Source organism: Tupaia chinensis, unplaced genomic scaffold, assembly GCF_000334495.1.
Source record: "Tupaia chinensis unplaced genomic scaffold, TupChi_1.0 Scaffold000093_1, whole genome shotgun sequence".
Lineage (NCBI taxonomy): Eukaryota > Metazoa > Chordata > Mammalia > Scandentia > Tupaiidae > Tupaia > Tupaia belangeri.
Genome location: NW_006159555.1, coordinates 12,461,246 through 12,475,952, shown reverse-complemented (window position 1 = coordinate 12,475,952; position 14,707 = coordinate 12,461,246). Strand labels below are relative to the sequence as shown.

At 48.2% G+C, this 14,707-nt stretch overlaps 1 protein-coding gene across 7 annotated transcripts in view; it reads right to left on the bottom strand.

Annotated features, from left to right (window-relative positions):
- Positions 1-3,291: 3,291 nt before the first annotated feature.
- Positions 3,292-14,707, bottom strand: part of TMEM8B (transmembrane protein 8B) — a 28,569-nt gene continuing 17,153 nt past the window's right edge. For 4 of the 7 annotated variants that reach the window (XM_006143152.3, XM_027769843.1, XM_027769842.1 and 1 more), the window contains 7 exons: positions 12,014-12,107; positions 11,748-11,871; positions 11,528-11,670; positions 11,044-11,222; positions 5,071-5,217; positions 4,792-4,908; positions 3,292-4,578 (listed from right to left, as the gene is read on the bottom strand). In XM_006143152.3, the coding sequence (XP_006143214.1) occupies positions 4,222-4,578; positions 4,792-4,908; positions 5,071-5,217; positions 11,044-11,222; positions 11,528-11,670; positions 11,748-11,871; positions 12,014-12,107 (1,161 nt within the window). In that variant the 3' untranslated portion in view covers positions 3,292-4,221. Of the gene's footprint in view, positions 4,583-4,791; positions 4,909-5,070; positions 5,218-9,830; positions 9,937-11,043; positions 11,223-11,527; positions 11,671-11,747; positions 11,872-12,013; positions 12,108-14,707 lie in introns of those variants that run through there. The other 3 variants (XM_027769840.1, XM_006143151.3, XM_027769841.1) reach the window with 3 other exon arrangements.

The following is a 14,707-nucleotide window of genomic DNA, read 5'->3' as shown; positions in this document are numbered from 1 at the left end:
GTTTTGCTGTAGTATGACCTCACATTTTCAGTGGCTTAAAACCACTAAGGTTTATTTCTTGCTCATGCTGCAGGTCCATTAGAGGTTGGCTGGGGGTTCTGCTCTGCATTGTGGTCTTCATTCTCTGGGACTTAGGATGACAAAGCAGCTGCCATCTGGAACATTGCTGGTCACCATGACAAAAAGAAAAGAAAAAGTAACAGCACCTGTGCTTGCTGACTTTTTTTTTTTCTTTTTTCTTTTAATTTGCTGTAGAGCACTTGTGCTGTAGAGCACTTGGGGGTGGGGGAAGGGAGAAAGTGAGAAAGCACCCACCCCTGGGAAATAGCCACACTGCAATCTTTTCTCTTCCACTTTCTTCTTGGGCTTTTGGGCATGTACGCACAGAGGCCCAGCATGTTTATCAAGCTGCCAGGTCCGGGACTCGAACCTCACATTTGGCCATGTCAGATCCAGCCACCTTGGCCATCATGCCACCTCACTGGTCCAGCGTGCTCTGACTCTTAAAGCCACTCAGAAGCAACACAAGGCATGTGGTCACATTTAACATCAAGGGTGAGGGGAGCACAGTACATCTTCCTGGAAAGAGAGAGAGGGGAGGAGAGAGTGGGCTGAGAGACGTGTGAATGGCTAAACTACCACACCCATCCTACAGTCGACCCAAGAGCCATGAGAGATTTGGCTTCCCTCTCCCTGAACCATCTGGCCCTCACTGACTGCTACAGGTTAATCAGTCGAAGAAAGCTCTGATCTGCTCACTCCTGGTGGCTTCGTACTTTGTTGATCAAACTAGGTTGGAAGCTTGCTTTTCAGAGATACCTTGCCTTTATCGGTGCGGGTTGGAGTCAACCACAGGAGAAGTTTTCATAAGATTTGGAAGGCAAAAGTAAAGGTTGGAGTCAACCACAGGAGAAGTTTTCATGAGATTTGGAAGGCAAAAGTAAAGCAGCCCCAGACACTGCAGGAGTACCAGCAGTTGTTGCCATGTTCCAGGATCACCTTGTAGATGCAACCATCCAGCTCCCACCAGAGCACCTTCTTCAGCTGTCCTGGGTCCTGGGCCAAGTGCAGATCTATGGCAAAAGGTGCCATAGAGTGGAGAAGCCAGTGCCACTGAGATTAAAGGCCGTGAGAGCCAGACACCGGCTCCAGACCTCTCACCCTGCATTCTAGTGTTCCCTCACTCTCCCCCACTTCACATTTCAGATTTCCTCCCCAACTGCCAGCCCTGTGGACATGTAGCAGTTCCAGGCCAACATCAAATGCAGAGGTAACAACTTTGCATAGAGCTCTCCAACTGCTCCCATGACCATATAGGTCTAGTGTCTATAATAGATCCCTTTTATCACTCAGTGGTTCTGCTACTTTGATCAGGTTCTGATTGATCCATGACTCTTCTAGGCAAGGACCTTGGTTGCCCCCCAACCCGCTCCCATTAAGTCCAAATTCTCTGGTTGAGTCCTCAAGGCCTTCCAGACTCTGACCCTGCCACTTCTTCTGCCTGATTTCTTACTCTGCCCTTCACATGAGCTGTGCCCTCACTACATTATCATACTATCTGCACCTCTGTGCCTTCACCCCCACAGTTCTCCGATGAGATCTGGGGCTCGCTTTCAAAGGAGTCTGGACAACATCTTCCTTCCTGGTGCACTTTGAGATTGTCCCCTATCCCCTGCAGCGCCTTGTCAGGGCCTCTCCTAGGTTCTCCCCCAGCCTGACTTGCAGTGGTGATGTGGTACCACTATGCGTGCTCCTCCAGGGTAGGATCCACCAGGTCTGACTCATCTTGGTGGCTCCCGTGATGCCTTCTCTGTGGAAGGTTTGTTGAACCGAACTGTCACTCAGAAGCCCACATCGCGTAAGGGGCTTGCGCCCCGTGCCGTGGGACATGCTCCAGGCAGTTGTAGGTGGTTGGGGGTGTTAGTCTGGTTATGTGTGCAGGTACTAACTGCGAAGCAGCAGTAACTGCCAGCCCCTCAGGTCAAGATACTGCATGACTTTTGCTAACATCTACTGGACGTATTTCAGATTCGAGGCTAGAAGCTGTACTGAGCGTTTGAGTGCTTTACTCACTGGGGACCAGATGGAATGCTGGAACACTTGGGAGAGGAATGCAATATGGACTCCAGTATTGATAGAGAATGTTCTCCCAATGTCATGGCATTATAGTGACTCACTTAATCCTTAACACCCACCCCCCTTCAAGGAAGCTCCTTCTGACCCTCTGAGCTGGATGGGTGTACCACAGCTGTTTCTTCAGTCCTTCTGTACTCTGCTGACTTGGTCCTGAATCCCAGCTAAATGGGCTCAAGTGTCCTCATGACCTGGCTCTGTGTGCCTTAATAGAGCGGAAGCATTTCCGATATGGGAACAGACGCCAAGCCCATGCCCCTCATGCCTTCTCGCCATTACGGTGGCCAAGTCATTCTCAGTCCCCTATGAAAGAGATACTAAAACAATCACCAAAAGCAGAAAATGAAGGGCTGTTTTTCTGGCTTTTGGGCTACAAAAGCACAGGCCCTGGAGGGAACAGACTTAAGGCACAGATAAAATATTTAGGAGAAAACATGATAAGTAAAAATAAGGCTTCCCCACCTCCAGATTAACAAAAAGGGGAGGGAATAGAGAGGAGGAAAAATTGTAGTGAGTGCACTGGCACAGAAGGGTCCCAAAGGAGAGGAGTTCTGGGTCCTGCTCCACAGGCTGAACCCCAGATAGGTTTAAAAGATACAGAAACTTGAGCAGGCTCTGTGGCCCAGGGAACAGGGCAGCTGTATCCCACATGGCCAACCTTGAGGTTTAAGTCCCAGACCCAATGGCTTGAGAGACACCCTGGGTGTGTGTGCATGCATGCCTAAAATCCCATCAGGAGGGACAGATGGAGAAGAGATTGCAGTGTGAACTTTCCCTGGGGGTAGAGGGGCTATGCTTTCTGTTTTCTCCCTCTCTGTCTCTGTCTCTCTCTTGAAGCACACATCCTCTAGCCAAAAAGCAGGAAGGAGAAAAAGGAGAAACCCAGAGCAGGACCCTGCAGTAGACATGACTCAGGGCCCTCCCTGAATTCAGATGGCCTATCTGGACCACTGACAGGGACCAGACAGAATGATGGCGATCTCAGGTGACAGATGGCATGTGGACTCTGGTGACTGGAGAGAAGGTCCTCCCAACATCTTGGCGCTATGTAAGACCCTTAGAACTCAGCTATGACCTTTGTGAAAAGAGAAGAAATTCCAAATTGACAAAAGATTATTTCTGACACTAAGGAAAAATGGAGGCTCAAAATAGAAGTTACATTCTTGTGTTATTTTTTGCTCATCTTAAATTTGTACCGGCTACTCCAATTTCCTGAGATTTCGGCTTCCTTCCCAGTTGGGTGTGGGTGTCAAGAGGGAGATCTGTCTCATGGATTTAAATCATCTCTGCACATGCACGCACACGTGCACACACACACACACACACACACACACACACACTACTGCAGCCCAGACTCAATAGGAATGAAGGTATCGGCTTTGGAAGTGTTTGGAAATGAACACAGGGACCAGGTGAGAGAGATGCAGGTGTGCATGTGATAGGCCAAAAGCCTCAGAGAGTAGCCCCCAGCAGCTTGTTCAGGTGGGCTTCCATCGGCCATGCTGATTTCCTCAGGGTCCCTTTCCCTTCCTTCCCCACACCCTTGACTCCAGGAAAAAAGGCGGCACAGAACCAGCATGTACTTCATTGGAGACACACCAGACTCCACCTGCATCGACTCAGGACACCAGCCACCCCAGCCCCACCTGTCCTGCAGTCCCCCCTTCCCCAACACAGCACAGCCCAGATGCTGCCTCTGGGAAGGAAGCCTGAGGCCAGAGTCGCTGATCCTCTGGAAAAATCTGGAAACTCAGTTTCCCCATGATAAACTCCACTTCCTCTGGAATGATTCCATGTTCTTGCTAGGGCTTTGTCTCCCCGGGAAGAGCAGCATGCCCTTACAAGGGCCTCCTGAGTCCTAAGGGGGCTCTGTGCCCTGCATAGACTCCTGTCATTAAGAAGGGCTCCATGGATGCAGGAAGACTCCAGGACCCTTGGGAAGTTCTCCATGACCTGGGAAGGGCCCCAGGTCCCTGGAAGAATTCTATGTCCTTGAGTAAGACTCCATGTCCTCAAGAAATACAGCTTGTCTCTTGTCCCTGGGAGGGCTCCAGACCCTCCAGGAAGAACCGTGAGGGTTCATGTACCCTAAAGGGCCAGACCAAAGCTCCTCTCAGCTGACACAGATGCTGCTGACGGTAGCCCCTCCTGGGCCAACAAGACCCAGCTCCTCCTGCTCATTGATGCATAGCTGGTAACCACAGCCCCGGGCCCGGGCTCCAGAGGGGACCCTGTGGTCAGTCTTGGCACGTGGGGGCAGCAAGAAGCCCACACTGCCTGCGATGAGCATATGCCAGATGCTGTGAATGTAGAAGTAGTTGTCCCGGGTCTCCACAAAAGCGTAGAGCAGGACGGCACTGCCAGCAATAAGGCTGCCTGGGCACAGGTAGAAAAGCCAGCGGCGCCACGTCGGTGGGTAGCAGTGCCGGCGGCGGACACTGCGTACTGTCTGGAAGAGACAGAGAAGTGGGACTCAGGGCCCTGAAACCAAAGCTGGTCAGGCCCAAGCTTCCCTTGAGCCCTGGCTATGACTACAGGCACCTCCCAGAGTGGAGCAGGCACTGTAAGCAACAGGGGATGACGCCAGAGACCAGATCCTCAGAGCCCTACACCCGAGTCCTGCTGGTACCCCTCCCACACATCCCACTCCACCCTTACCCAGGCTGCAGCCAAGATCCCCAGGGCGAAGAGACTGGGTCCAAGTAGGTTCCAGAGTCCATGGCGGTCAAGCTGCAGAGCCATGGACAGCAGCATTGCCCCCAGAAGATACAGCACCTAGAGAAGGACACCAAGGATGGTGCTAGAGCCAGGTGACAGCATGCCAGATGCAGGGCCAGCATGGCAAGAGGCCACCATAACTGACCTTTCTGGGAGAGAATCAGGAGTGGCTCTCAAGATTTGGCCATGGATGTCCCCCAGGGCCCACTCTGGACTGACCTGTTTGATCACGGGCTGTAAGCGAGCCATGGCAATGACGGTGACCCACACGGACATTAAGGAGCCCAGGAAGTCACAGAACTGCAGTACATCGTAGTCCATGATGCAGAAAACCACAATGCCTGGCTGGTCACAGGCATGATAGAACTAGAGGAAGAAAGAGGCAATAAGAGGACTTGAGGCAGAGGGCTGGGTGGATGAAACTGGTGAAAGAGGTCATACAGGTGGTGTGCTGTCATCAGAGAAGCAGAGGTCAGAGGTGACAGATGAGCAGAACTGAGAAATGCCTAACTCCCTACCCCCAAGAAGACTACGGGAAGGAGGCCTGGTCTGCTTTGTAAGCCATATGTATCTGGCAGCCCTTTTTAATCTTCCTGACTCAAGAATATGTTGTGGGATGGGACCAGCAGATGGCGTAATGGGTATGCTGCTGGACTCCCATGTAGTCGACCACAGTTCAAGTCTTGGGCCTGGTGGCTTAGAACTCACATCCACCACTTGCATGTGTGTGCCCAAAATCCCAAGAGGAGAATGGAAAAGGGATTGCAGTGTGACCATCTCCCCTGGCGGGGGTGGGGGAGGGTGGGGTGTGATTTCTCACTTTCTGTCTCTCTGTCTCTCCAGCGAGTATACATGCCCTGTAGCAAAAAACTCTAAATTAAAAAAAAAATAAAAAGATAATGTGCTGTGGGCGATGCCAGAGCAAGAGGTCCAGGTCTCAAAAATGAGGTGAATCCCTTTCCTATCTCCTCATGCTCATGTGCGTTTTAGCTATAATCCCCATCCCAAGCTCAAGCTCTGAGACCCAGCTCTGGCTTTGTGTCAAACCAGACCCCAAACTTCCCCTGCATCTCCCAGTCCCCCCGATAACTCAGACTCCAAATTGGGTTCCACTCTCAGAACCGGCACTAGCTGTCCCTCTTCATCCCCTTCCACCCAATGCCACTGGGGATGGCAGGGAGTAGGCTAGCTGGAAACAATAAGAAAAAAAGGCCATGAGGAAAGAATGGTGCCTCTCACCACGAGGAAAAGTGTGGAGCCAGGACAGCATGCACCTCTCCACGCCATGCAGATCACAGTAAGGCCAGGAAAACCACGAGGTTCAAAGGGGCTACAGGGGAACTGGGCACCCCAATGAAGGAACAAAGATTTGCCATCAGCCTCCCTTGGTCTGTGGCACCAACCCATGTCTCTCTGGACCATGCTGTCATGGCCTCTGGCATCCTGGGTTCCCTTATTTATAGAAAGGATTATCTAGGGAGAGCCTAAGTTCTCTTCATCTTAGGACATTTGCTGTCAATTTACTCTGGATTTCTACGTAAAAAAAAAATTTTTTTTTCCTACGTAAAAAATCAATGTGTGATTTGAGTATTTATCAAGGTCAGACACTAAAAGCATATGTGGTTTTAAGAATATTTTTGGTGCGAAGATGACGAAAGCACAATCCCTTTGGAGATTTGTCCAGTGCCCACGTGCCTTGTGACTCCAGCAAAAGAGAACATACTTGCCAAGACCTCTGAGAACAAGCAGCTCCAAACTGAGGACAAACATCACAGGGGCAGGCTCACTGCTCTCATCTAATATCACCCCTGCCCCTTGTTAAGAAGAATGCATAGTTAGGGGGATAGAGCAGGGCTACAAAGAAAATTAAGGGTCAGCCAGTGGTGTGGTGGTTAAGGCAGCTGGATCCCACATGCCTGACTGTCTGGTTTGAGTTCCAGACCTGGAGGCTTGAAAAACATGCCAGGGGGGACCAGCAGATGGTATTAATGGTTACGTTGCTGGACTCCCATGTAGTCAACTACAGTTCAAGTCCCAGACCCGGCAGCTTCAAACTCACGCTGGGCACATGTGCATGTGTGCCCAAGATCCCAAGAGAAGAATGGAGGAAAAGGGATTGCAGCATAGCCATCCACCCTGGAGGGGGGTGATTTATCGCTTTCTACCTAGCTCTCTCTGTCTCTCCAGCGAGCACATGCACCCTATAGCAAAAATATCTCTCTTAAAACAAACAAAACAAAACAAAACACTATCCTAGGAGAATAAAGGGCTTTGACCTACATAAACTTTACCAAAATCTACTCACTGAAGCTGAGCCTGAGTAATACAAGCATTTGGGTATCAAAAAAGTTTCATAAGGTTCTGTGACTTGGGGGCAGACAGTGGCACTGCAGTGAAACACGGTGCTCTGTGAGGGGCTCACAGGGGAAGATTCTGGGTTCTCACAAGATCTCCCTGAATACAGCAGGCACATGGATGCCATGATCCAGGACTGGCTGAAGCTGGGGTGGATCATGGCATCGGGACTCTGCTGGAGAAATGTCTCCGTCTCTGTCTTTCTTGCTCATGGGGAAAAAAAAAAATTGAACAAATTCTTTACAGATTCTATGACCTGACCTTGCTCTCTGCCCCTTGCATGTTTCCCCAGGTCCTCTGAGAATCATGGGTGCTGAGGGCATCTTGTGACAGGAGAAACAAGTTGAGTAACTGCCAGGGCTGGAGTGAAGTCCACCAAGCTGAAATGCAGCTGCAGCAGGAAGGCTGTGTCGTGCCATCCAAAGGTAACCTTTGAAATGACTGGATCTTTGAAAGAATAAACTCTTGGGGTGGCAGGGCCAGCCAGTGACACGGTTGTTAAGTGACCTGAATTCCCACATGGTTCATCATGTGATTCAAGTCCCAGACCCAGTGTCTTGAAAAACACACTGGTGCATGTGCATGCAGGCCCCCTCCCACCTGCACCATGAAAAAGAGACCCTTTGAGCCTGGGTCAGTGTCTTCAACAACTATTAAAAGGCAACCATGGTTCGAGTCCTAGACCTTGTGGCTTGCTTTCTCACTTTCCTTCTCTCTCTCTCTGTTCCTCTCTAGTAAAATTAAAATAAGTAAATAATTTTTTTTTAAAGGCAACCCTAAGTAATGAGGGTTCTGAGCCCAAGAAAGAGATAGCCTTATCCTACCCCAGTAAGACAGGTCTCCAGGCCCTCCAGAGGCATGTCCTGGGGTAAGGCAGGAATAACGAATCAACCATTGAGGAAAGAAATAGCTGAGCAAAAACAAAATCTCTTCACTCCCTGGCAGCAATGGGTTATCTGTGACTTCTGGAAAGAATGGAAAGGAGGAAACCTAGGCTCTGGTTGAGTGTTTCACAGATGAGAATGAGAATGTGGAAGCAAGGTCAGGAAGGATAGTTTGGGGAGAAGAGTGTTATATCCTGAACACACAGTACAAACAATGACACCCAGTCTTCATCTAAAAGAATCCTTCCTTATGAGATAGCAGGAGGGAAATGAAACCAAGTTTCCTGTGAAAACTGACAGAATCCAGCCCAAATGTAGAGTTGTCATCAACAGAACAGGAAAACATCCTTGAAAGTCAGTCTCTAAAGGCAAAGGCTAAAAAAGAAATTGCTAATTTTTCCCTTGACCTTGCTAAAAGTTTCACCCAGTCATTCAAGTTGCAAAAATTAAAACTTTAACTGAAAAAGTTAAAAAAGGGACAAGCCAAAAAAAAAAAAAAACATAAGAAAAATTAATAAAATGTCATGGTAATTAAAAAAAAAAGGGACAAGTCAGAATCCTAGAAAAATAGGGATCAGCAGGTGGTGTGGTGGTTAGGGTGCTGGACACTCCCACGTGGCTGACCACGGTTCAAGTCCTGAACCTGGTGGCTTGCTTGCTTGCTCTCTCTCTCTCTCTTGCTCGTTCTCTGTCTCCCTCTGGTCAAATTAAAAAATGAATGAATGAATAAATAAAATAAAATAATTATTTAAGAATCCTAGAAAAATAAAATGAAATAAAAAGGGAAGTCTAGGGATATGAATGAATTGGTATTAGAAAACCCTAGGTTTGAGTCCTTTAAACTAAGCTGCAAAACATAAACTTACGTATCTTTTTTCTTTTCCTACACTTTGAAGGTAAAAATCTTGTTCCTGTTGGAAGAGATCACCTTGGAATGATCATGTTTTAGGTGGGTGTCCTAGGCTTTTTTTTTTAAAGGTTTTTGCCATAGGGTGCATAACCCCGCTGGAAACAGAGAGGGAGAAAGAGAGAAATTACACCTTAGAAGGGATGGCCATGACATAATCCCTTCTCCTCTTGGGATCTTGGGTATAGATGCAAATGTGCTTGGTGTGATTTTTAAGCTGCTGATCTGGGACTCAAACCGCAGTTGACCATGTGGGAGTCCAGTGCCTTAACCACCATGCTACCTGCTGGCCCCAGACTTTCAAAAGACTTGTTGAGGGGCTGGTAGGTGATGTGGTGGTTGAGGCACTAGATTCCCACATTGCTGACCATGTTTTGAGTCCTTATTCTTTTGCTTACTTAAGAACTTTGCTTATTTATGCAGTGCCAAGCACTTGGGGCACCTTGAGTATTCCTACTGGGGGAAGGTCTTTTCTAATAAGGTTGATATATCATTGTAACTAGACAATGAAGAGTTTCCAGACCTGAACTGAACACTCCGGAATCAGCACCCTGGATGCTTGTGCCAAGACCAAGAGAATGAATATGTCCTCCCCACATACTCCAGGCTCCTGATAGACCATGGTACTCTTACTAATTGTGAATCACATTAGGTCTGCATGTCACCATGAGTGGGCTGGTGGAACAGCTGTTGCTAAAGGATTTGATAAGCAACAATAGAAAGGGCATCTGGCAATAAGAAAGAAAAATGGTGTCTAATATAAAAATAGAATGAGGCACTGTTGGTGCAAGTCAAAGGGGGCCAGTAAAGCAAGACTATGGTATGAAAGGCCAAGGTCTTTCTGGGCAGCATGGATATAGCCTACCTTCCTCATTTATGATGAGCATCCAGGAGGACCCCGTGACCTTCAGTGTCAGCACATCTGCCCCCTACTTTCCCCTAGATAAGGAGGATTTTTATCATTTAGACACAGGTCTGTCTAGTAATGCTGGACACCAGAGAGACATGAATTGGCTGTGGTGACATCCTAAGGCCGAGACATAGGGAGAGTCTAAATCCACCTAAGATTTTTGCAATGTTCATAGGCAGGTGCTATATGTAATAAGATACCAGAGGACCCAGAGAAGAGATGAAAAGATTCCTAGATGCAGCATTTCAGAGGGAAAAAAAATCCCACATGAGGGTGAAGTCTCCCCCATTAGCTGACTCACTTATCTACCTTTCCCTTATAGTACCTGTGATGTTTGCTTGTAAAAGAAACTTGCCTAGAGGAGTGGGAAAACACAGGGAGAAATGGTAGAGATTCTGTAATGGGAGTGGAGGGGTTTAAAACTATATTTATCTTCATCAAAATTTATTCCTTTGAGCTTCCCATGATGCCTTAGGACACAGCTGAGCCCATAAAGTTTCTCAGGGCCCTAAGAGCCACCAGTCTATAACTGGTTCAATATAGGGAAGCCCCTCTGTCTTTAATAAGCTCTCATGAGAAGTCAAGGGGACCATGGCAACCAAATTTCATACAATTAAAAACAAACATGATAAAGACATAGAAACCCCTGGAATAAAGGAGATGAGCTCAGAGAAGCTGATCCTCACTCATATAGTGAAAGGATGTAATGAAGGTGAAAACTGTCGTGGTAGAGAGGTGGGTGAAAGTGTAGATTTCCTGCCCTCATACTGAAAACATGGCAAAAGTGTAGGCCCAGTTCCATAGCTTTTTGGCCAGTGCATTGAGTAAATGTCTCCTCATGTTCCCACAGACATGATGAGAAGTAGCTGGGGACCCAAACTTTGAAGACCCATTTGAAGTTGCAAACTTTGTTCAAAGTTGCAGCTCTGTGCAATGCCCTAGTGTGCCTTACAAAAATTCCATTTTCTACATATTTAATGATAAGTTGGGAAGCACTGCTGTACAAGACATAGTGAAAGCACAGGCATCCCTGACCCTACGGAGAACATGGGGGAAATGGAGACCCTCACCCAGCACGATGGACAAGGACACGGTGAAGACAGAGATACAGTGAAGACAGGGATGCTTCCGCATACCGTGGAGAAGAACATGGTGAAGGTGTAGACAGCAGCTTCCAGCACATATCGGCTCCGAATGGCCAGGACCACAGGTGGTAAAAACATGAGGTTGCTCAAGCAGAGCAGGAGTGTGGACAGCAGCTGGAAGCCGTAGGTGAGCGCATCCGCACTGTCGGTGCAGCCCCAGCCCCGCCACCCTGCAGGTGGGGAGGACACAGGGTGGAGGACAGAGGGCAGCCATGGGTTTAGCAGATACTTCTGCCCACAGTCTTTTGCCAAATCCCACTCCTCTGCCAGTGGAGGATAAGCCCACTCTGGCTCTGTCCTCCCATTCTCTCCAAACTACTCCCCAATCCAGGCAGTCTCTCCCCACACCCTTTCCTGCCACAACCCCAGCCCATGGACCCAACTCCAACCCACAGACTCGACATGGCCACCGCCTCCAGACCACCCCTGACGCCCGGGAAGCCAGTCCCAGTCACCCCCTAGCCAGCTCTCTCACCTGCCTTGCACTCGCAGGCCGCATACAGGTAGTTGTGGGTGCGTAGCAGCTTGCACTGGCCGTAGGGCCCGCAGTCGTCCACGCACGGTGACAGGAATGTGCGTAATCGCACCTCGGCCGTCGCGTTGCGGCATCGCACAAACCTATGCACACATTTGCAGTCACCTGGGGGCCTGGGCAAGCCCCACCCCTGCCCCCACCAGTCCCTCGCGCTGCTCACCGAGGCCCCACCCCACAGAGAGAGCGGAGGGTCAGGAACCAGGTCCCTGTCTGCGGAAAAGGGATTCGCAGTCTGGCCACTCTGGAGGTAGCACTGACAGACAGAAGGAAGCCGGCCAGGGATTCTGCAGGGGAAAAGGTGGGGTCAGGACGCAAATCCTCACCCACAGACCCAAGTTTCCGGAGACCCTAGGTGGCCTTTCCTTCATATCTCCCCTCCCTGCTCCAGACTTCCGGCATCCTTTCCTCCCCTAGTCCTCACCCTACCTTTGGAGCAGGTCAGGGCTGCATCCCCCAGGCTCAAGGGCACCTCATGAGTCAAGCATCCAAAGACTGTCACATTTTCCTGGTGCAGGGAGCTCTAGAGAAGGCAGGCATAGAGATGAGGTCACTCACTCTCCCCATTATCCCACCGCAACCCGCAACCCCAGGCTCCCACACCTGTTATCCCCTCTGGACAGCCCATGTACCCTCCACACCAAAGCAGCTTCCTCACTTCCATTCTTAGAACAGAAAAACTGAAAAACGTTAGGTCCTCCCCATAGCAGAAATCTTTCACAGAATGATGGGAAGGCAGGGCCCGACAATTCTTTGGTTAGAATTGTTCCCATTGTGCCCAAGCAATCTTTTTCAGTCGTTTTTCAATTCTATCTGGTTTACTAGGGCGGAAGGGGAGACTGTGCCAGATGTAGAAACTAGTTATGAACAAGGATAACAGTAAGGTTTTCAGTCATCTTCACCCGAAAGGCAAGAGGAGTACAAAAAAACTCACGCCTTCGCAGGTGAAATGATTCTAGGCACTGAATGCGGTGGTGACAGAAAGCCAGAGATTAAATATAACAACCTGTGCCCAGCATGTTTTGCAAGCTGCTAGGTCCGAGACTCAAACCACACAGTTGACCATATGGAGTAAAAAGAAACTGGATATCTTAGCCTAAACATGAGGGGCTGTCTACAAGAATAAAGGAACAGGATGCCATAAGCGCATCTCATTCCAGAAGGACTTGAGGCAGCTTATTAAATATATTAAAAAGGATAAGATGAATGCTTGAGAGAAATGGTTAGATCTGGATAGGAAAATAAAGTCTGTCCCTAGATGTGGGCCATGTAGTTGATACTGACTTCTAAGCAACCATAGCGAAGAAGGAAACATGAGCTTCCAGATTTGGGAGCCCATAAGATAAAAGTTCATCAGAGTCTCCGGAGAAACACAGCATCCAAAAGGATAATTTTCACATAAATTCTCATCAAAGACATCAGATGCTGTCATGCATCCTGTCCTCAACCATGAGAATGATTTTCACACAACTTGCTTATGACATTCCTCAATGCAAGCTCAGGGCAATATGCCAAAGTATTAGTAAGAGTCGTTCTAGGAGGAAGCCAAAGAAAAAGATGTCCTCCAGGCACACAGTTCTTTGAGCCAAATGTTCAGTATTTGATCCAAAGGGAAAAAATCAAAATATTTGGCGGGAAAGATCAGAGTAGATGTGCTAATATATCTTTTCAGAATAAATATAACAGGCTGTCTGAGGGATACAGCACATGTCAGAGCATACACCTGGGTAGAATGGAAGCAGATGTTCAGTAGAGTGAATCGGTACGAATAGAGGGTGAGGCACTGTAGTGGGATTGGCCTCTACTCTCGGGGTACTAAGGAGGAAAAAATATGGGTGGGGCTGGCCTCTGATTTGGGCTCTATACTTTCAAGGTCAAACTAAGACCTCACTGTCATTGCCCAAAGAATGGGCAATAAGCAAAAACAAAAATATAGATAGTCTTAGCTAGAATGGAGTCAGAGAGACTTTTGAGTATGAAAACAGTCATGTCTTCAGGTTGAACCAGCCCTGTTCTTATTAGCAGGACCACTAGAAAGTTCTGAGCCATGCCTCATAAAACACCACATCAAGCCACAGGTCAAGCATCAGAGTGGCTGATGGAGTAAGTGGTACCTGCCCTCAGGGCTGTAGAATAGAGTTAAAAGGATCCCTGGCTGAAAAACAGTAAGTCACAGGATCACAGCCGAACTGAAGACAGTCTCTAACGGCTCAGTACAGGGCTCTGCCCTCATCCCAGTCATAGCAAAGCTGACCATAATAGCTAAGAGGTATACAAAGCTAGCTTTGCTAGCTACACAAAGCAGAGAAGGCCCAAGGCCCAAACCAATATTAGCCAATGCCCTGAGGATGGACATAAATTCTCCCATATAGGTTTGAAAACTCACCATAAAAATACAAAACGGGAATTGGTAGCAATTCACAAGCTCATGCACTAAAATATATATGCCCCTTGATTACAACCAGAAAAATAAAGCAGTTAATGTGGGAAAGGACTTGGAAGATGAAGTTGAACTGAATGTTAGGGGTATGTTTTCCTCAAAGATTTAATGTGATCCTATTACTTTTATAATTTAAAAAAAGTAAACACATATACTATTTTGAAGAAAATGAAAAGGAAGGAAAGGAAAAGGACCCAGGGATCTTAGTTCACCACCAGTCTCAAATGATCTCACAATGTGATGCAGCATCTGAAGGAAGTAACTTGATCTTGGGCTGCACAAATGCAAGCCTTGTTGCCTGTCACCCTGGTCAGGCCGCCTCACACCACTTATATCAGAGGCCCAATGACCAGTAGAAGTATGGCCAGAGAAGATAGTGGAGGATGGGAAGAGATCTGAACACCAGGGACTCTAAGACACTGAGATTGCTCAGCTTTTGGGAAGTTGAGGGGGGATACCTGAAGAGCTGCTAAAATAGGACAGAGATGCCACAGTGTACCAACTAATGTAAGACATCAGTAATGGAGGAAACTGTGCAAGAAGAGAGAGGGAATATGGAAACCCTGAACTTTCTGCTCAATTTTTCTGTGAATCTAAAACTTCTCTAAAAAATAAAGTCTATTGAGACCAGCAGTTAGCGTAATGGCTATGTCACTGGACTCCCATGTAGCCAATCACGGTTC